This window comes from Dryobates pubescens, chromosome 17 (genome assembly GCF_014839835.1).
Source record: "Dryobates pubescens isolate bDryPub1 chromosome 17, bDryPub1.pri, whole genome shotgun sequence".
Taxonomy (NCBI): Eukaryota; Metazoa; Chordata; class Aves; order Piciformes; family Picidae; genus Dryobates; species Dryobates pubescens.
In genome coordinates, this window is record NC_071628.1 from 20,363,251 (window position 1) to 20,384,640 (window position 21,390).

Here is a 21,390-nt window from a genome sequence, read left to right on the forward strand (position 1 = left end):
TGCTTCGTCCCTGATGGAGTTCTCCCAGGGAGCTGTGCTGTGGCAGGCAGCGCAGCCGGGGCGCTGGGGGCACAGCCGGGGCGCTGCGCTGACCACAGCCGGCTGGGGCATTGAGGGCACCACGACCACCTCAGCTGGGGCTCAGCACTACCTCCTCCGCCCCCAGGCCGCGCTGCTGAGGGCTCGCCGGGCGGCAGCCCGCGGGGGGGACACCCCCTGCCCCTCCCCGCTCGGCCCCCTGAGGCCTGGGCTGCCCGGAGGGGAGGGCGGGCGACCTCCCCCCGCCCGGCGCGATGGTCCCGCCCGGCGCGCGCCGTTTCCATGGCGGCGAGAGAGACGCCTGCCGGCGGCGGCGAACGGCGGCGCTCATTGGCTCGGCCCGGCGGGGGGCGGGCGGGGCGGGCGCGGGCAGTGTCCAATCCGAAGCGCTCCCGCCCCGGCGGGCGCGGGAGGCGGCGGCGGTTTCCGGCGCGGCGGCGGCGGGGCGGAAGCGGCGGCGCGGACATGGCGTCGGGCGGCGCCTGCGGCTCCCGCTCCCCTTCTCCCGCCCAGCGCCTCCCCCCTCCCTTCCCCGAGCCCCACGGCGCCGACAGCGACGCGCCGGGAGAGGCCGACAGCGACTCGGATGGCGAGGACATCTTTACCGGCACCGTGAGTAGGGGGCGGGGCGGGGCTGCGTCCCGGGGCCGGAGCCTGCCCGGGGCGGCTGTGAGGGGGAACGGTGGCGCCAAACCACTCGGTACTTGGAGACGGGCTCTTCTTCGAGCGGCGTCCCGGTGGCTGCACGCAGCGCGTTGGCCTCCTCTGGGTGTAGTTAAAAACTCCAACCCCGTAGGAAATAAGCAGCAGGGGAGCGGTGGCTCTGGGGTCGCGGTCGTGCGGGGACCCCCGGCTGCCCTTCCCTCCTTCCCTCGGGCACCTTGGGTGGCTGTGGAAAGGGAATGCTGTGGGGTCAGGGGGGTGCCCGGGGATCAAGGAGCAGCCTCCCGGGGTCCCTTAGCTGGGGGTCCGTGCGGTGGCTGCAGACAGGTTGGTCTCTTTCCCCTGGGGAAAGTGCAGCACCCAAGTGTCTTAAAGAAGCCCAGCAGCGTAAGGTCATAGAATCCGGCTGGTTTGGCTTGGAGGGTTCCAACCCCCTGCTGTGGGCAGGGACACCAGGTTGCTCGAGGTCCTCTCTAACCTGGCCTTGAAGATGTCCCCATGTCCCCCAGGCGGTTTCCTGCTGCTCCATCCCCCTCCCCAGCTCAGGGGTAGGGCCCCCTTGTTGGTTTGGAAGGTGGTGGTGGTCACAGCTCAGCATCTTTGTGCAGCTTGTGAGCCTTCACGGGGAGCAGCCTCTTCTTCCTTCCCCCCTGCCGCAGCCCTTGTCCCGTGGCTGTCCAGAAGGCTGTGCTGCAGCTGCTGTCTGCTGCTGGGGGGTGACTCCCAGTGCAGCGAGGCTGAGCTGACAGGAGGCAGCAGTGTCCCCCACTCGTGGGGAGGAGCTCACCAACACTTGGCCTCGATGATCTCTGAGGTCTCTTCCAACCTTGGTGATTCTGTGATACTTTCTGGTAGAGCTCCTGGCCTGGTGGCCTTGAGCTGTGCTCACTCGGCAGCAGGCAGTCTTCTGCTGGTGGCTTAGCAGCATGAAACAAGGTGAGGAGGGTTGAACTGGATAATCCCTGGAGGTCCTTGCCACCCCCTGCCATTCTGTGCTTCTCTGTGTGGGGAGGTGTGGGAGGACTCTGCCCTGTGGGAGCTTGCAAGGGGGAGACTCTCATGGTGCTGTGGGCAGAGCTGCAGGGCTGTGCCTTTGGAAGTAACTCATGGAAGTGCAACCCTGACTTGGCAGGAGGAAGGTGCAGGTACCTCTGGCAACCAAGGTGATGCTCTTGAGCTTCTGGGCCCTCTCTCTGTTGGAAAACCAGAGGCTGTAGTAGGTAGCTGATGGTGGAGGCAGCCTGCCAAAGCTGCCTTGGGCTTCCCTGCAAGCAAAGCATCCCTGCACAGCAGCCAGAGCCTGTTCAGCTCAAGCAGCTTATCAGGTGCTTACTGTTGGTGGTGCAACTTCTCATGACCAAGAGCTGGCTCATCTGTGGGACCTGCTGGCTTTGCTTGCCTCTGCCCTTGAGCCTTAGCAAAACGTTCTGTGGAGCAGGGGAGTCAGGCTGCTGAGGCACACAGCGTCCAGGTGGCCTCACAGCCAGCAGAGAGGTGTTTGGGCCAGACACAGCCATAGCCAGGGCTGGGCCTCATCTGCCTGGGGACCACAGTCATCTTCAGGGCCACCCCTTCTGACGTGGGGTCTGCTTGCCCCCAGTAAGCAGTCTGGGGGGTTCTGGGCAGCTTCTGCCTGGGTGCATGGTGGTTGGGGTGTGCTGAATCAGGCCCCTGAGACACTGAGTGCTGATGTAAAAGAGGCTGCTGCTCTTCTCTAGCAGCAGATGGAGAAGTAGGAACAGGGTGTGGTCCTCTCGGAGTCTTGGGAGCTACATTTCTGGCGAGCTGAGGTCCCAGCAGGACAGCAAGGAGAGCGGTCAGGGTGACTGCAGAGCCCCCCTTGCCTCCTCCACCTGGAGCTGGGAGGTTTTCACCAGCTTGGAGAGCTGCAGAAGCAGAGAGTCTGAGAAAGAACCTGCCCCAAATATCCCTACCCAGGGCACCCTTGGGCTCAGCCCTCTTGGCTGGCTAGAAGGAGGTCCCTGTGGCAGTGGCACTCTCCGTGGCTTGGGTGCAGGTCTGAAGGACCCTGGGGTGGGGCTGGACCTTCCTGCTGCCTGCCCTCCATCACTGCCTCCTGCCTGTAACTGTTGTGATCCAAGCTGGCAGTGGTCTCAGCTTTCTCCTCCAGGAAAATATCCCAACACAGGTGTGGGGACCCTGCCTTAAAGGGTTTGTGTACCCCAAGACTGGAGCCCCCCTCACTGGGCAGCTGCCTGAGCGCCGCTGCAGGGGCAGCCGGAGCCGCCGATGCTCCCTCGCTGCGGAAGGTGCCGAGGAGCCTGGTGGCTCAGGGGGGCTGCTCATAGTGCTCCACTCCCTGACCAGCAGAGACCTCTTCAGTTCCCTGCCAAGACCTTAAAGAATGGCCCTTGCTGTCCCACCCCTGCCTGGAGTAACCTGTGCTTGCCTGTCCCCCTGCCAAGGGAGGGACTCCTCGTGGTGCTGGTGGCCTCCACGCTTGGCCTGCAGCGTCAGCTCTGCTGTGCTGTGCTGCCCTGCTTGCTGTGCAAGCTCTTGGCTGAGCTCTCACCTGGTCCCCAGGCCTGCCCCCAGCAGCTGGGACAGTCCCAGCCAGCCAAGCTGTGTGCCCAAGAGGCTGCTTGCCTGTGTCACAAGCGCTGGCCCTGGGGCTCGGGACCGGCTGGCTGAGCTGAGCCTGGGGTGGCAAAGTGAGGAGCAAGACTTGGCCAGCACCACACTGAAACACCCAGAGTGGTGCCTGGCTGTAGGCCAGCAGTCCCAGCTTTGTCCCTGCTTCAAGGGGTGTCAGAGGAGAGGTCAGCACAGCTCCATACAGCCAGCTGCCAGCAGTGGAGGGGCAGCAGAGCCCCTGAGCTCCTCTGGCCCCACGTTAAAGCACAGCCCAGCTGCCTTCATGCAGGCCTAGCTTTCTTGTAGCCCCCTTCAGATACTGGAAGGCTACAGTGGGGCAGGGCAATCCCAGGCACCAATATAGGCTGGGCAGGGACTGAGAGCAGCCCTGGAGCAAAGGCCTTGGGGGTGCTGGGGGAGGAGAAGCTCCACAGGAGCCAGCAGGGAGCACTTGCAGCCCAGAGAGCCAAGCAGAGCCTGGGCTGCAGCCAGAGAAGTGTGGCCAGCAGGGCCAGGGAGGGGATTCTGCCCCTCTGCTCCACTCTGCTGAGACCACAGCTGCAGCTCTGGGGCCAGCTCTGGAGCCTCTGGGCCAGGAAGGCTCTGGAGGGGCTGGAAGGTGTCCAGAGAAGGGCCAGGAGGAGGAGCAGAGGGCTGGAGCTGCTCTGCTCTGGAGACAGCCTGAGAGAGTTGGGGTTGTGCAGGCTGGAGAGGAGAAGGCTCCCAGGAGAGCTTCTGGTGGCCTTCCAGGAGCTGCAGGGGGCTGCAGGAAAGCTGGGGAGGGACTTTGGAGGGTGTCAGGGAGGGATAGGGGTCTGGGACACCTCTGAGGGGGGCAGGAATCAGGCTTGGGGCAGGGAGGCAGCAATGGGCACTGGCAGCCCAGAAGGCCAAGGGCAGCTGAGCTGAGCCTTCTGGGCTGCCAGTGCCCATTGCCAGAGGTGGAGGGAGAGCATCCAGAGGTGGAAGAGGTGGAAGCCTCCTGCCTGGAGGTGTTTGCAGCCAGGCTGGAGGTGGCTGTGAGCAACCTGCTGTGGTGTGAGGTGTCCCTGCCCATGGCAGGGGGCTTGGAGCTGGCTGAGCCTTGAGGTCCCTTCCAGCCCTGCCAGCTCTGTGATCACTGCCTGGGACTGGTGTGGCCCAGTGTGGTGTGACCAGGAGCCCTCAACAGCCTGCTGCTCCTGGCAGCTGTGCTGTCACACTTGGCTCATGGGCTGGTGTGGCCCAGTGACCTGCAGCTGCTGCTCTTTGGCTGCAGGGCAGGGGCAGAGCTGGCTCTGGAGCTGTGTGACACTTGGTGTCCTCTGCAGCCCTGGCACAGCCTTGCTGGCAGAGGTCACCAGGCTCAGGGGTGGGTGGAAGGGGCTCAGGTGGTGATGGCCTCTGCCCACTCTGCTCACAAAGGGATTGTGGCAGTGGTTGGAAATTGGAGCTCCTGGGTCTCCAGTGTCCATTCATAGACTCACAGAGTGGCTTTGGTTGGAAGAGGCCTTGGAGATCATTGATTGCAAGCATCAAGCCAGGTCACCACTAGACCATGGCCCCCAGCACCACCTCTGTGTGGCTCTGGAGCCTCTCCAGGGATGGGGACTCCACCACTGCCCTGGGGCAGCCCTTTGGGGAAGAAATTGTTCCTCATGGTCAATGTCAACCTCCCCTTGAGGCCATTTCCTCTTGATCTATCACTTCTTACCTGGGAGCAGAGCCCAAGCCCAGCTCCCTGCAGCCTCCTCTCAGGGAGCTGCAGAGAGCAATGAGGTCTCCCTCAGCCTCCTCTGCTCCACACCAACCCCCTCCAGCTCCCTCAGCTGCTCCTCCCCAGCCCCTTGCCCAGCTCTGCTGCCCTTCTCTGGCCCTGCTCCAGCCTCTCAGTGTGCTGCTGGCAGTGAGGAGCCAGAGCTGCAGCCAGCACTCAAGCTGTGGCCTCCCCAGTGCTGAGTACGGGGGGGACAGTCCTTGCCCTGGCCCTGCTGGCTGCAGCACACATGTTCCTCGTTGCCAGTGACCTCACCCTGATGTGCTTTTGCTTCTTGCAGAGCAAGGCCTCAGCAGCACAGAGGGAGCCCCTGGTGCCTGTGGGCAGCAGCTCCCAGCAGAACGGCGTGGGTGCGGAGCCGGACGAGCAGGACTTGTTTGCAGGTCAGTCTGCATCTGCTGGGGGTTGCTGCAGCGTGCTCAGCTCTGAAGCCTGCAGGCAGCTGCTTGCCAGGCAGCTTGGGGACGTTTGTGGACTGTCCCAGGTCCTCATCTCAAGCTCTGGGGGTGTTTGGGGGAGCTGGGAGTAGCCTCCCCCAGGTTAATCCTCCCCTGGCAGGCTTAAGTGTGTGGAGCTGAAGAGGATTAAAGTGGAGTTTGCTTTAGGTCTGCTGCCTGCAACTCTGAGGTGGCTGAGTGTTTTCTCTGGGCTAAAGGACTTCTGTTCTCTGCCTGCCCCTCTCTCTGTGCAGGTGGAGGAGGCCTCTCTAGCAAAGGCTGTTCCCAGGGCACAGGAGGCAGCAGACCCTCAGCAGGGGGCACAGGGAAGGGCAGACCCTTGCCTACTCCTGGCACAGTCTGGGCAGGGGCATCTGGGACTCAGTTCTGGAGGCAGCTGCTGACAGAGGGAAGTTTTTACTTCCTCTGGGTGGAGAGGTGTGCTGGGAAGGAGCCTGCCCTGCAGGCTGGCCTCTGCCCTGGGAGAACCCAGCTGGCCTTCAGCTCTGCACAGCTCCTTCTGCTCCAGCTCCTAAGAGCTTCATTGGATTAATGTCCTCCAGCAGCCCTGGCCAAAGGCTTTGACTGCAGTGACCATGCATCAAGCCCTGCTCCCCCCACTGCTCACAGCTGTCCTCCCCAGGGGTTGTTATCCCTAGGTCCCATGAACCTCTCAGACAAACACTGCAATGACCTTCCCAGAAACCCAAAGCAGAGGCTGACCCTTGCAAACTTCTCTTGACAGATGCCACTGTAGAGCTGACTCTGGACAGCACACAGAACAACCAGAAGAAGGAGCTGGCCAAAGCATCCAATCCTGGCCCCTCTTCAGAAGTACCTGCAAGCTCCTCTTCTAGAAACCCTCCACAGAGCTATGAGGAGGTGAGAACTGCTCTGAGCTTTCCAGCTTCTCTGGAGTAAAGCAACAACAGCCACAAGCTGGAGTCCAGGAGGCTCCAGCTGAACATGAGGGTGCAGGGAGCAGGCTGCCCAGGGAGGTTGTGGAGTCTCCTTCTCTGGAGAGCTTCCATCCCCACCTGGACATTGTGTTCCTGGGCAGGCTGCTGTGGGTGCCCTGCTGGAGCAGGGTTGGGGGTGGCCTGGGTGAGCTCCAGAGGTGCCTTCCACCCCCCACCATGCTGGGACTCTGTGAGCTTGCCTTGCAGGTTGCAATGGGCAGGAACCTGTTCAGTTTACAACTTAAATGATGCAGTTCATGCAGCTGCCATGCTGGCTGCCCTTTGCTTGTGTCCCAGGCCATCAGCCTGGGGCTGATCCCTGGGCTGCAGCCAGAGAAGTGTGGCCAGCAGGGCCAGGGAGGGGATTCTGCCTCTCTGCTCCACTCTGCTGAGACCACAGCTGCAGCTCTGGGGCCAGCTCTGGAGCCTCTGGGCCAGGAAGGCTCTGGAGGGGCTGGAAGGTGTCCAGAGAAGGGCCAGGAGGAGGAGCAGAGGGCTGGAGCTGCTCTGCTCTGGAGACAGCCTGAGAGAGTTGGGGTTGTGCAGGCTGGAGAGGAGAAGGCTCCCAGGAGAGCTTCTGGTGGCCTTCCAGGAGCTGCAGGGGGCTGCAGGAAAGCTGGGGAGGGACTTTGGAGGGTGTCAGGGAGGGATAGGGGTCTGGGACACCTCTGAGGGGGGCAGGAATCAGGCTTGGGGCAGGGAGGCAACAATGGGCACTGGCAGCCCAGAAGGCCAAGGGCAGCTTGAGCTGCCTGGACTGCCAGTGCCCATTGCCAGAGGTGGAGGGAGAGGCTCCTGCCCCTCTGCTCTGGGGTGTCAGGGAGGGATAGGACTGGGGGGGATGGAGCAGCACTAGAAGTGAGGAGATTCAGCTTGGCTGTGAGGAAGAAGTTGTTGCCCAGGAGGGTGGTGAGAGCCTGGCACAGGCTGCCCAGGGAGGTGGTGGAAGCCTCCTGCCTGGAGGTGTTTGCAGCCAGGCTGGCTGTGAGCAACCTGCTGTGGTGTGAGGTGTCCCTGCCCATGGCAGGGGTTGGAGCTGGCTGAGCCTTGAGGTCCCTTCCAGCCCTGGCAGCTCTGTGATGCTCCCTGGGGCTCTGCTGCTGCTGGCCCTCCCTGGGGCCCATGAAGGTTTGGGGTGTCTTGGAGCATGGCTTCCTGGTTCTAACTTGCTGCCCTTGTCTGCTTCCTCCAAACAGCTGGAAGAAGAGGAGCAGGAGGACAAATTTGACCTGACTGTAGGAGTGAGTGACCCAGAGAAAGTTGGTGAGTTCCTGTCCCACCCTGCTGCCCAGTGAGGGGCACTTGCACAAGCCAAGCTTGCCAGTGGGACCAAAGGCAGCTGCCACCTCCAGGTGCCACAGCTCCAGCTTCTGAGCTGTCTTGGTGATCCTGGAGGTCTCTTCCAACCTGGTCAGTTCTGTGATGCTCCAAGACTCCTTCCAACATCTGGGAGAAAGGAAGCTGCACAGAGCAAAATGGCTGTTGTGGAACAGAGGAAGAGAGACAGAAGCAGGTTCTGGAAGGCAGGGACCCTGTGGCCAGGCAGCCAGGAGTGGGTTTTGTGGGAGGGTGATGCTTGCAAGTAGCAGAGCTTGGTGTCTGGAGCTGTGGTGACCAGCTTGGCCTGGCCTCTGGGCAGGAGCTGGCATGGGGGAAGCAAAGCTGCCTTAGCCTGAGTGTTGTTCCATGTTGTGACACCACCCCCAGCAGCTCTGCTGGGCAGGGAAGCAGCTCTGGCTTCAGGGTGAGAAGCAAGAGGCTTTCCCTCTGCTGAAAGTGGTGCTCAGAGGAACCAAGCCCCTGGGGTGCAGAGAGCCCAGAGTGAGCTCTGCCCACAGCCAGCAGAGCAGCTCATGAGTGGCAGCTTGTCCTTACCACCACAGCGTGGCAGGGGCTGGGAGGCACCTCCAGAGATCACCCAGTCCAAGCCCCTGCCAGAGCAGGGCACCCAGGAGCACCTCCAGAGGGGTCCTGAAGGTCTCCAGAGAAGGAGACTCCTCCACCTCTCTGGGCAGCCTGCTCCAGGCCTCCAGCAGCCTCACAGTCAAGAAGTTTCTCCTCCTGTTGAGGTGGAACTTGCTGGGTGCCAGTTTGTAGCTGGCACTTCCTCTGTGCCTTGTGGCCTCTGGAGCTGGGAGCTGCCCTGGCTGGCAAGCTGGAGGTGTGCCAGGGGCAGCATCAAACCTCTGCAGGTGGCCTCCAACTGCCCCACAGGTGAGCAGGGGGACTTGTGTCAGCTGGGGAGCTCTGGCTGCGATGGTTGGGAGCCCGGGGGGCTGTGGGAGCTGCCCCTGAATGGGCTGCTTCAGCTGCTGCACAGCCAGGGGATTGTTGGGCTGCCAGCAGAGGCCTGGAGCCAGCCCAAGCCCCAGGGCCCCACAGGCCTCCAATTGTCGGCGCCGGAAGGAAGGGCAGAGCTGGGCAGCAGGGCTGGGGAAGTGCCTCCTGGGCAGCAGGCCAGGCTCAGGCAGGGAGCTGCTGCCTGCCCTTCTGCAGGAGCACTCAGGGCTCTCTCAGACCGAAGAGCAGAGCCACACCAAGGCAAGAGAAAGGCCAGGAGGCCACAGGAGCCCTGTGCTCTGCCTTCGGGTGATGGTGGGAAGGGGGCAGCTCCCACAGCCCCCCGGGCTCCCAACCATCACAGCCAGAGCTCCCCAGCTGGCACAGCTCCCCTCCTTCACCTCTGGGGCAGATGGAGGCCACCTGCAGAGGTTTGATGCTGCCCCTGGCACACCTCCAGCTTGCCAGCCAGGGCAGCTCCCAGCTCCAGAGGCCACAAGGCACAGAGGAAGTGCCAGCTACAAACTGGCACCCAGCAAGTTCCACCTCAACAGGAGGAGAAACTTCTTGACTGTGAGGCTGCTGGAGGCCTGGAGCAGGCTGGGTTCCATGGTGCTGCTCTGGCAGGGGGCTTGGACTCGAGGATCTCCAGAGGTCCCTTCCCACCCCTAACATTCTGGGATCTGTGATGCTGTGGCTGAGCTTGGAAGCAAAGAATGGCAGGGGCTGGAAGGGACCTGCAGGCACTGGGTGCCAGAGCAGGGCACCCAGGGCAGGTCACACAGGAATACAGCCAGGTGGGGTTGGGAAGTCTCTGGCTTCAGAGTGAGAAGCAAGAGGCTTTCCCTCTGCTGGAAGTGGTGCTCAGAGGAACCAAGCCCCTGGGGTGCAGAGAGCCCAGAGTGAGCTCTGCCCACAGCCAGCAGAGCAGCTCATGAGTGGCAGCTTGTCCTTACCACCACAGCGTGGCAGGGGCTGGGAGGCACCTCCAGAGATCACCCAGTCCAAGCCCCTGCCAGAGCAGGGCACCCAGGAGCACCTCCAGAGGGGTCCTGAAGGTCTCCAGAGAAGGAGACTCCTCCACCTCTCTGGGCAGCCTGCTCCAGGCCTCCAGCAGCCTCACAGCACAGTTTCTCCTCGTACTGAAGTAGAACCTCCTGGGTTCCATCTTACCTCCCTTGTTCCTGAGCACCACCACGAAGAGCCTGGCACCTTCATCTTGCCCCCAGCCCTCAGGCACCAGCAGGCCCTGATCAGATGCCCTGTGAGGCCTCTCCAGAGGCACTAACCCTTGCTCCTGTTCTCCCCAGGGGACGGCATGAACGCCTACGTCGCCTACAAAGTGTCCACCCAGGTAGGTCTGACCTGCAGCTCCCTGCCTGCCTGCTGCAGGGCAGCCTGGCTGCCTGCTCCTGGCCAAGCCACCAGTGACCTACATAGGAGGTGTGGCTGCATGCCTTCAGGGGGGTCATAATCCAGCCTGCAGCTCAGGGGATGAGCCTGGCTGAGAGAGGAGGTTGGAAGTGACCGGAGAGCATCTGGGTTCCTTCAGCCAGTCCTGGCTGCTGCTGAGTGCTGGAGTGAGCTGCAGGAATGGCCTCCCTCAGGGAGAGCCCCCAGTGCTGGGGCTGTTGCTGGAAGTTGTGTGCCTCAGGTGAAGCTGACCTGAGCTCAGCTGTCTGTGAGGATGGTCTGGGGGCAGGACCTGCTCTGCTGAGCCGGTGGCAGGAGACTGAGCCTGCTGCTGCCCTGCTCGGCGCCCCGGCCTCCCAGCCCTGCAGGAAGCTGCTGCTAGCTGCTGTGGCCTTCAGGGGACCCCTTGGCCTCCCCTCCTGCTCTGCACACACAGTGAAAAGCCACCAGTGGCCTCTGTAGTTTTAAGGTGCTGAAGTGACCCAAGAGCAGTGCCCTTGCTGCGGGGCCCGTGGGACTGGGCGGGGGGCAGGGCTCAGCCTGCGGCCACGCTGGCAGCTGCTCTGTCATCTGGTGGCATTAATGCTGCTGGGGCCAGGGAGAGCTGCTGGGAGAGGAATTGCTGGCAAGCCAGGCCAAAGCCTGCCCTGTTGGAACCCTGCAGAGTTCAAGCTGTCCTGCTTCACCCCAGAAGCCAGAGCAGACCGTGCTGAGCAGGCTGTGCTCCCAGGGGCCAGGCTGCCCTGGTGAGTCTGAGCTGAGTCTCCTCTCCTGCCCCCAGACCACCATGCCAATGTTCAGGAGCAAGCAGTTCTCAGTCAAGAGGAGGTTCAGTGACTTCCTGGGGCTCTATGAGAAGCTGTCAGAGAAGCATGCCCAGAACGGCTTCATCGTCCCTCCGCCGCCTGAGAAGAGCCTCATAGGTGAGTGGGGGAGCTGCAGGAGGCTGGGGCTGGTCCCTCTGCTGGCAGCTCTGTGCCTGAGGGGCAAGGCCTGCCTGCAGTCTGAGTGGGGAGAAGGAAAGCTGCAGAGCTGGTGTGGAAAATAATCCCCAGACAAAACTCTGGATCCATCCTTGGAGCCCTGGGCTGAGCTTGCAGGTGCCTCCACCTCTGCTTGCTAAACCACTGTCCTGTGGGCTGCTGCTGAGTCACAGGGTCACAGCCCACAGCAGGTTAGAGGTTGGAAAGGACCTCTGGAGAGCTCCCAGTCCAAGCCCCCTGCCAGAGCAGGAGCAGAGAATCCAGCACAGGGCACACAGGAACACATCCAGACAGGGCTGGGAGACTCCACAACCTCTCTGGGCAGCCTGCTCCAGGCCTCTGGGACCCTCACAGGGCAGAAGTTCCTCCTCCTGCTGAGCTGGAACCTCCTGTGCTGCAGTTGCCATCCCCTGCTCCTTGGCCTATCCCAGGGCACAGTGAGCAGAGGCTGTCCCTGTCCCTTCCTTCCTGACCCCCAGCCCTCAGCTATTGAGAGACATTGATCAGATCCCTCTCAGCCTTCTCCTCTCCACACTGAACACCCCCAGGGCTCTCAGCCTCTCCTCACCAGCAGTGCTCCAGGCCCTGCAGCACCCTTGGAGCCTCCCTTGGCCTCTCTGCAGCAGATCCCTGTCCCTCCTGAGCTGGGGAGCCCAGAGCTGGATGCAATATTCCAGGGGAGGTCTCAGCAGGGCAGAGCAGAGGGGGAGGAGAACCTCCCTGGCCCTGTTGGCCACACTCTGCTAAATGCCCCCCAGGACCCCCTTGGCCTTCTGGGCCCCCAGGGCACATTGCTGTCCCATGCAGACCTTGCTGTCCCCCAGCCATGGTGGGGGAATGAGTCCAGTCCTGTAACCCTCCCCACCTTGCCTGCCTGCACCTTGCCTTCAGCTCTGGGTGTCAGCTGCTGCCAGCTGTGGGCTGTGTGCAGCTTTTAAAGCCCAGGTTGCTCTCACTGCAGTCAGGTTCCTCTGGCAGGTCAGGGCAGGTGTGGCTGTCAGGGCTGTGAGGCTGCACCTTGATCACTTGGCTTAGCAAGGTGTCATTGAAGCTCTGGCAGGTCAGCTCTGGCAGTCAGGTCTCACTGAAGCCCCCAGGGAGGCAAGACTCTTGGTGGGGCAATGAGAAGGGCTTGCTGGGCCTGGCCACCAGCTGCCATGGCCGGAGGAAGCAGCAGGGATGCTGCAGCTGACTGCTGTCAATCTCCTGTCACCCCCAGCCTGCACCAGCTGCACCATTTGCAGCAGCTCACTGATTGTGTCTCCTTCCCTTGGTGTAGGAATGACCAAAGTGAAGGTTGGGAAGGAAGACTCCTCCTCTGCAGAGTTCCTGGAGAAGAGAAGAGCTGCTCTGGAGAGGTAGAGACCCCCCCCAGCCACCCCCTCCTGCTGAGCCAGCCTCAGGCTGGCTGTGCTCTCCTCCCCTCCTGAGGAAGGCCTTCTCCTTCCAGGTGTGCAGCAGAGCTGGAAGCTGCTGGAGAGCTGCAACTGCAGGCAGTTGCTTTGGCTTTGTGAATCCCTCCCCTGCTTCCAAAGCTGCTGCTGGTGCTTGGGCCAGGCGTGGCCAAGCTCCCCCGAGGAGGCAGGGTGAAAGCTGAGCCCCAGAGCTAGGGCTGGCAGCTGCTTCATGAGCAGGCAGCTCAACATCTCTGCCCCTTGCCCCTTGACTGCACCAAGAGCCAGCACAGTGTCCTTGGTTCAGCTGTGCTGGCTGCTGGAGGCGGCCCCAGGGTGCTGCTGTGCTGCAGGCTCGGGCAGGGCAGGGCAGGTGTGGCTGCCAGGGCTGGGAGGCCGCACCCTGATCCCTCGCCTTGGCAAGCTGTCACCCAAGCTCTGGCAGGCAGGTCTCACTGAAGCCCCCAGGGAGGCAGGCCTCTTGGTGGGGCAATGAGAAGGGCTTGCTGGGCCTGGCCTGCAGCTGGCAAGGCAGAGGAGGCAGCAGGGATGCTGCCTGGGGCCGGGGTGACGCTCGCTGCCTTCCCCTCCACAGGTACCTGCGCAGAGTGGTCAGCCACCCCACCATGCTGCAGGACCCAGATGTCAGGGAGTTCCTTGAGAAGGAGGAGGTCAGTAGAGGGGCATCCTGTAGCTGGGGGTAGCTTGGAAGTGCAGAAGGAAACGCTCCCCAGGCAGCTAAGGAGGCAAAAACCACTTCAGAGCAGCAGAGCCTGCAGAGCACAAGCACCTCGGCACCCTCTCAGGCTTCCTGTGCCTGACCTTGGCTTCTGCTCTCAGGGTTCAGTGGTAATGGGAAAGGAGGTGGTGGGTGGATGCTGGGTGCCCACCAAAGCTGCTCCATCACTGCCTGCTGGGCAGGGGGTGGGGAGAATATGACCAAAGGCTCCTGGGCTGAGGCCAGCACAGGGGCAGCTCACTCACAGCATCACAGAATCAACCAGCTTGGAAAAGACCTCAGAGATCATCAGGTCCAACCTAATACCTGTCACCTAACACCTGACAACCAAACCATGGCTCCAAGGGCCACATCCAAGCCTTTTCTGAACACCTCCAGGGATGGGGACTCCACCACCTCCCTGGGCAGCACATCCCAATGGCCAATTCCTCTTTCTGGGAAGAACTTTCTCCTCACCTCCAGCCTAAACCTCCCCTGGCACAGCTTGAGATTGTGTCCTCTTGTTCTGGGGCTGGCTGCCTGGGAGAAGAGCCCAACCCCCACCTGGCTACAACCTCCCTTCAGGCAGTTGCAGAGAGCAATGAGGTCTCCCCTGAGCCTCCTCTTCTGCAGGCTAAGCAAGCCCAGCTCCCTCAGCCTCTCCTGCCAGGGCTGTGCTCCAGACCCCTCCCCAGCCTCCTTGCCCTTCTCTGGACACCTTCCAGCATCTCAGTGTCACCAGTTCCCATCGTGGGCCAAGGCAGCCTTGACTCAAACACAGACCTTGAACCATCTTCCCCCCACCCCTCCCTTCTTGCTGGGAGTTTCACTCCTCAGTTTCACTCCTGATTCCTCCACCTCCTCCCCCAGGGAGCACAGGGAGTGGGGGCTGTGGTCAGTCCCTCACATGTTAGCTGTTATCTCCCCTGCTGCCTCCTCCTCTCACTCTTCCTCTGCTCCAGCCTGGAGTCCTTCCTGTGGGAGCCAGTCCCCCACCAGCTTCCCTGACCTTGATGTCTGCAGGGTTGTTTGCCTCCTGCCCTCTCTGCTGGCTGCAGCTGCACAGGGTTGGTTGGGGTTGGGGTTTTTTTGCCCCACTTCTCCTCACACTTTGATCCCAGAGGTGCTGCCTGCCTTGGCCAGCAGTGGGTGCCTCTTGGAGCCCAGTGCTTTAGGCTCTGTCTGACAGGAAGGAAGCTCCCAGCAGCCCCCCCTGCTGCTTCCCTGCTCTACCAAAACCTTTGCCACAGAAGCTCAATGCAGGGAACATTTCCTTCTGGGTGGGGGCTGGTCTGAGAGCTCTGGCCCAGCTGGTGGGACCCTGGGCAGTTAGTCTTCTGTTTTCTGGAGTCCAGGACAGGCTTGGATCCTGCACTGGGAGGTGACAAGGTCCTGTGCTGGCTGGGCTTGAAGCTCAGCTGCTGGGGGGTGCTAGCTGTGTCCTGGCCAACGTGGCCATTGTGGTCCCTGCTCCTCCAGGCAGAGCAGGAGTGTGTCCAGCTCTGCACCTGCTGTGGAGAAGTCCTTCTGCCCTCAGGCTGAGCCCTGGGGAGACCTTGGCCTGAGTGTCTGCAGCGCTGCTGCTGTGCTGCAGGGCTGTGCTGCAGGAGCAGCCACCCTGGCAGCTTCTCACCTGGCTGCTGTGGAGCCGAGTCCCAGCCCCACTGCCCTGCTCCAGCATCCCCCAGGCACTGCCTGCTGGGGAGATGTTCTGAAGCCCTTCTGGGGCTCTGTGTGACCTCTGGTGGCCTGGGCAGCCCCCAGGCTGAGGGGTTGAGCTCAGTGCTGCTGCTGAAGCTGTGCAGGCTGAGTGCCCAGGGGCTGGAGCCAGGCTCTGCTGGGGGATGCCCAAGGGGCAGTGCTGGAAGCTGAGGCAGAGGAAGTGCCATGGAAACAGGAGGGGAAAACTTCCCTGTGAGGGTGATGGAAAACTGGAGCAGGCTGCCCAGGGGGCTGTGGAGTCTCCTTCCCTGCAGATGTTCAACCCCTGCCTGGCTGTGTTCCTGTGTGACCTGCTCTGGGTGACCCTGCTCTGGCAGGGGGTTGGACTGGGTGAGCTGTGGGGGTCCCTCCCAGCCCCTCACATGCTGTGGTTGTGTGGTCCTGTGACCACTGGTGCAGCAGGGGTGGTTCTTGCAGACCTCCACTCCCTTGGCCAGGCAGCACAGGTGGATCCCACCTGCCTCAGGTGTTCCAAGAGCTCTCCAGTGCTGCTCCTGGAGATACTGCTGAGGCCTCAGAGGAACTCTGCCTGCGGTGGGAGCCTCAAGGGGCAGCAGCTGCCCACCCCCCAGGGGCTGCTCACCCTTCTGCTGGCAAAGCAAGCCCCTGCCTTTGTCCCCAGCTGCCCAGGGCAGTCAGCACCCAGACCCTGAGTGGAGCAGGACTGCTGAAGATGTTCAACAGAGCCACGGACGCCGTCAGCAAGATGACCATCAAGATGAACGAGTCAGACATAGTGAGTGCCAGCTGCCCCTTGGAGCTGCCTGCTCCCCCCAGCTTTGGGGGGGCTGCCCCAGCCCTGTGGCAGTCAGCTCTGCAATCCTGCCCTGTTCCAGTGGTTCGAGGAGAAGCTGCAGGAGGTGGAGTGCGAGGACCAGCGGCTGCGGAAGCTGCACGCGGTGGTGGAGACCCTGGTGACCCACAGGAGAGGTAACAGCTCTGCTGCCACTGCCCTCCAGGGCTCCTGGCTGCAGCCAGCTGGGGGAAGACCTGGGGAGATCAGCAAGTCCAGCCTGTCACAGAATCACAGACTTGTCAGGGTTGCACCTCGAGGCTCAGCCAGCTCCAAGCCCCTGCCATGGGCAGGGACACCTCACACCCCAGCAGGCTGCTCACAGCCAGCCTGGCTGCAAACACCACCAGGGCTGAGGCTTCCACACCTCCCTGGGCAGCCTGTGCCAGGCTCTCACCATCTAATCTATCACCCAACAGCATCCAATCAACTCACCCATGGCACTGAGTGCCTCACCCAGGCTGGCTTTAAACACCTCCAGGCATGGGGACTCCACCACCTGCCTGGGCAGCACTTCCCAGTGGCCAATCTCTCTTGCTGGGAAGAACTTCTTAGAGTCATAGAATCAATAAGGTTGGAAAAGACCTCAAAGATCAGCAAGTCCAACCTGGCACCCAATAACTCCTTCTGTGAAGAGCTTTCTCCTCACCTCCAGCCTAAACCTCCCCTGGCACAGCTTGAGACTGTGTCCTCTTGTTCTGGTGCTGGGTGCCTGGGAGAAGAGACCAACCCCCTCCTGGCTACAACCTCCCTTCAGGGAGTTGTAGAGGGCAATGAGGTCTCCCCTGAGCCTCCTCTTCTCTTCTGACACAGCTTCACCCTGCAGACAGGACAGAGCTTCCTTGCTGCTGAGGGCTCTTGGGGCTTACCATCATGGGAAGTAAATGGAAGAGGAATCCCTCCCCTTCCTTCAGCTTCAAGTGCTGGTGCTGAGGTGGAGCAGTGTCCTCCTGAGCAGAGCTGCTCTCATCACTAATTAGTTCTGAAGTGCTGGGGCAGCTCTGGAGCCCTCAGCACAGACAGGGAGCTGGTGGAGCAGGGCCAGAGGAGGCCACAGCAGGGCTGGAAGCCCTCTGCTGTGAGGCCAGGCTGAGAGCTGGGGTGGCTCAGCCTGCAGAAGGCTCCAGGGAGACCTTGTGGTGGCCTTTTGAGTGTTTCAAGAGGTGATCAGAGAGCTGGGGACAGCCTTTGAGCAGGGCCTGTGGTGAGAGGAGAAGGGAGGGATGGTTTGAACTGCAAGAGGGAGACTCAGACTGGAGAGAAGGGAGAAATGGTTGACACTGAGGGTGCTGAGAGCCTGCCCCAGGCTGCCCAGAGAGCTGGGAGCTGCCCCCTGGCTGGCAGCACTGCAGGTCAGGTTGGTTGGGGCTGTCCCTGCTCTCTGCAGGGAGGGTTGGGAGGAGAAGTTGGACAGGGAGCCAGCAATGGGCACTGGCAGCCCAGAAGGCCAAGGGCAGCTGAGCTGAGCCTTCTGGGCTGCCAGTGCCCATTGCCAGAGCTGGAGGGAGAGCTTTGAAGGTCCCTCCCCAGCTTTCTTGTAGCCCCCTTCAGACCCAGAAAGGTGACAAGAAGGTTTCTTTGCTTGGGGGTGTGTTGGACTGGATGACCTTTGGAGGTCCCTTCCCATCCAGAGCATTCTGTGACCTCTCTTCTCCTCTCTCCTCCAGAGCTAGCCCTGAACACAGCTCAGTTTGCCAAGAGCTTGGCCATGCTGGGCAGCTCAGAGGACAACACAGCCCTCTCCAGGGCCCTCTCCCAGCTGGCTGAGGTGGAGGAGAAGATTGAGCAGCTGTACCAGGAGCAGGCCAGCAATGATTTCTTCGTCCTGGCTGAGCTCCTGGGGGACTACATCAGGCTGCTCTCTGTGGTGAGGGTAAGAAGCCCATGGGAGGTGGTGCCAGAGGGGCAGGAGCCTCTCCCTCCACCTCTGGCAATGGGCACTGGCAGCCCAGAAGGCTCAGCTCAGCTGCCCTTGGCCTTCTGGGCTGCCAGTGCCCATTGCTGCCTCCCTGCCCCAAGCCTGATTCCTGCCCCCCTCAGAGGTGTCCCAGACCCCTATCCCTCCCTGGGAGGGAGCCTTCTCCTCTCCAGCCTGCACAACCCCAACTCTCTCAGGCTGTCTGCAGAGCAGAGCAGCTCCAGCCCTCTGCTCCTCCTCCTGGCACCTTCTCTGGACACCTTCTGGATCCTCTCAGCCCCCTCCCTCCCTCCCAGAGCCCTCTCTCCCAGCCCCAGAGGCTCCAGGTCTGGCCCCAGAGCTCCAGGCCCTGCCCTCTCCTTCCAGGGAGCCTTTGACCAGCGCATGAGGAGCTGGCAGCGCTGGCAGGACGCTCAGAGCATGCTGCAGAAGAAGAGGGAGGTGGAGGCCAGGCTGCTGTGGGCCAACAAACCTGACAAGCTGCAGCAGGCCAAGGAGGAGATCTCAGAGGTAGGCACTGAGCGGTGCCAGGGCCTCAGGCTCGCTGCAGGGCGGGGAGGAGGGCACCAGTGCAGGGGGCAGAGCTCCTGGGCTGCAGGCACAGCTCACCTGCCAGGCTTGCAGGGAGCTGCAGGGAGCTGCAGGAGGGGCTGCTTGGGGTCCCATCTCAGGTGGCTCTAGCCCAGCAGAGTGCTGGGTATGGTCCTGTTCAGTATCTCCATCAGTGACATCGATGAGGGGACAGAGAGAGTCTGCTCAGCAGGTTTGCTGAGGGTACCAAGCTGGGAGGCTTGGCTGAGACAGCTGAAGGCTGTGAGGCCATTCAGGGATTGGCACAGACTGAGAGCTGGGCAGAGAGGAGCCCAAGGAGGCTCAGTGAGGATGAGAGCAGAGTGCTGCAGCTGGGCAGGAAGAATAAGCTGCAGCAGCACAGGCTGGGAGGGGATCTGCTGGGGAGCAGCCCCAAGGAGAAGCTCCTGGGAGTGCTGGGGGGCAGCAAGGTCTGCATGGGACAGCAATGTGCCCTGGGGGCCAAGAAGGCCAAGGGGGTCTTGGGGGGCACTCAGCAGAGTGTGGCCAGCAGGGCCAGGGAGGTTCTCCTCCCCCTCTGCTCTGCCCTGCTGAGACCTCCCCTGGAATATTGCATCCAGCTCTGGGCTCCCCAGCTCAGGAGGGACAGGGATCTGCTGGGGAGAGGCCAAGGGAGGCTCCAAGGGTGCTGCAGGGCCTGGAGCACTGCTGGTGAGGAGAGGCTGAGAGCCCTGGGGGTGTTCAGTGTGGAGAGGAGAAGGCTGAGAGGGATCTGATCAATGTCTCTCAATAGCTGAGGGCTGGGGGTCAGGAAGGAAGGGACAGGGACAGCCTCTGCTCACTGTGCCCTGGGACAGGCCAAGGAGCAGGGGATGGAAACTGCAGCACAGGAGGTTCCAGCTCAGCAGGAGGAGGAACTTCTGCCCTGTGAGGGTCCCAGAGGCCTGGGGCAGGCTGCCCAGAGAGGTTGTGGAGTCTCCCAGCCCTGCCTGGATGTGTTCCTGTGTGCCCTGTGCTGGATTCTCTGCTCCTGCTCTGGCAGGGCTTGGACTGGGAGCTCTCCAGAGGTCCCTTCCAGCCCCTAACCTGCTGTGAGCCTGTGGGGCTGGTGGGGGGCAGGCAGAGGCGGTGGCCCTGCCCTGCAGCCTGCTGTGTGCCCGCAGTGGGAGTCCCGAGTGACGCAGTACGAGAGGGACTTCGAGCGCATCTCGGCCGTGCTGCGCAGGGAGGTGACTCGCTTCGAGGTACCTGCCCCGGGCCCTGCACGGCCTGGCAGCCCCACCCCCATCATCTTCCCTCCCATCTCCCCTGCCCTTGCTGTTCCCTGGCCTGGGAGCAGCACCTTGGCTCCTGCCCCCACATCCTCACCCCTGTCCCTGCAGGGAGCTGTGGGTTGGGGTACACCTGAGGCCTCCAGGCTGGGGGAGGGGGGGGCCTGGGTGGCCTTTGGACAGGGACCTTCTGAGCCCTCAGGCTGTGGCCAGAGGTGAGCTTTGCCCTCAGCATCTCCCACTGCTGTCTGTGAGGCCCCAGGATCAACAGGGAGCTCCTGGTGGCTTCCCCTTCCCCCCCTGGGAGGCAGGGGGGCTGGGTGGGTGCCGCGGCCTGGGGCCCACTCCTGCCCTGCCCCTTGCAGAAGGAGAAGTCCAAGGACTTCAGGAACCACGTCACCAAGTACCTGGAGACACTGCTGACCTCCCAGCAGCAGGTGGGTAGCCCCAGCTCCTGGGCTGCTGTTTCCTCCAGGCTGAACACCCCCAGGCCCCTCAGCTCCAGACCCTTCCCCAGCTTCAGTGCCCTTGGGGGGCGCTCAGCTCCTCCCCCACCCAAAGCAGGGTGAGCAGCAGGGGGGCACCGCTGGCCACAGCCTCAGCATTGCTTTCCCTTTGCTGGCTTGGGGGGGGGGAGCCTGTAACCTGAGGGAGGGGTCTGGGGGAGGGGGGTGGGGACATGGTGGGAGGAAGCTGGGGGGAGGGGGGGTGCAACCTGTGAGGAAGCTTCTGCCTCTCCCCAGATGCTTCTCAGACTGTTGTGGGCTTGGGTTGTGTTGGTGGAGTGCCCTCTCTCTCTGTCCCCCTGGGTGCCCTCTCGCTCTGTCCCCCTGGGTGCCCTCTCGCTCTGTCCCCCTGGGTGCCCTCTCGCTCTGTCCCCCTGGGTGCCCTCTCGCTCTGTCCCCCTGGGTGCCCTCTCTGTCCCCCTGGGTGCCCACCCCCCTCTTCTCATCCCCCTGGGTGCCCTCTCTCTCTGTGCCCCTGGGTGCCCCTGCCCTCTCGTCCCCCCCGGGAGCCTCACCCTAGGTGTGCATGCACTTCCCCCTTGCCCCCCCGGGTGCCCTCTCTTGGCTGCCCCTCCTCTCCTCCCGGGTGCCTCTCCTCTCCTGCTGGGTGTCCTTTCTGGTGCCAAGTGCCTGCTGTGCCCTGCTGAGTGCCCCCCATGCCCCCGCAGCTGGTCAAGTACTGGGAAGCCTTCCTGCCCGAGGCCAAGGCCATCTCCTAGGCAGTGCGGAGCCGGCGCCGTGCGGACCCCGACTGCCTCGCCGGGCACCTCTGCCTCCTCCCGGCCGGGGCAAGGCCTCCTGGCAGCCTCTGGAGGTGCTGCTGGAGCCCTGCCCCTCCCCCCCGCCCCGAGGAGCAGCTTTGCAGCCACTTAACTCTTCTCCGCGGCTGTTTGTCACGTAGCAGCATCTATTTTCTTACTGAGACACAGACTTGGAGCGGTTCCTGCCCCGGGCCCTGCGCTGGGGCTGCCCCGGCGCCTGGCTCCCGGGCTGGGGGCTCTCAGGGCTCTTACTGAACTCTCTGACTCCTGCAGTGCCATTAAACTTCTGGAATAAAAACTTCTATCAGGGCAAACAGGCTCTGGCTGGCTGGGGGCCGGGCACAAGGGGCAACGGCCCCCCGGGGGTGGCAGCGAAGCCTTCCGCGGGGCTGTGACCTTGGGCTCCCGATAAAGCTTTGGCTTCCTGCCCTGCTGCCAGGAGCAGCTGCTGCTGGGAGCTGAGCTCAGGGGGGCTGGGCTTGGGGGGGGGAAGGGGATGATGACCTGGTGCCCAGGAAGCCATCGTGGAGCCTTTGTGGGGGCTGTGCTGCTCCTTTCCCCCCGTGGCCAAAGAGTGGTTCCTGCTTCTCCATGCCTCACCCCCTGCCCCTCCACGGCCACAGGGTGGTTCCTGTGCCTTTTCCCCAGGGC

General features: G+C 62.6%; 1 protein-coding gene across 1 annotated transcript; it reads left to right on the forward strand.

The window, feature by feature from the left end:
• Positions 1–463: 463 nt before the first annotated feature.
• SNX1 (sorting nexin 1) lies at positions 464–21,043 on the forward strand. Its single transcript, XM_054168999.1, has 15 exons — positions 464–651; positions 5,334–5,436; positions 6,236–6,372; positions 7,646–7,712; positions 10,040–10,083; positions 10,924–11,065; positions 12,405–12,483; positions 13,115–13,190; positions 15,582–15,695; positions 15,796–15,889; positions 17,420–17,625; positions 18,037–18,180; positions 19,365–19,445; positions 19,838–19,909; positions 20,647–21,043. The coding sequence occupies exons 1-15, from the start codon at positions 505–507 to the stop codon at positions 20,695–20,697; spliced, it is 1,557 nt and encodes a 518-aa protein (XP_054024974.1). The 5' UTR covers positions 464–504; the 3' UTR covers positions 20,698–21,043.
• The last annotated feature ends 347 nt before the right edge of the window (positions 21,044–21,390 follow it).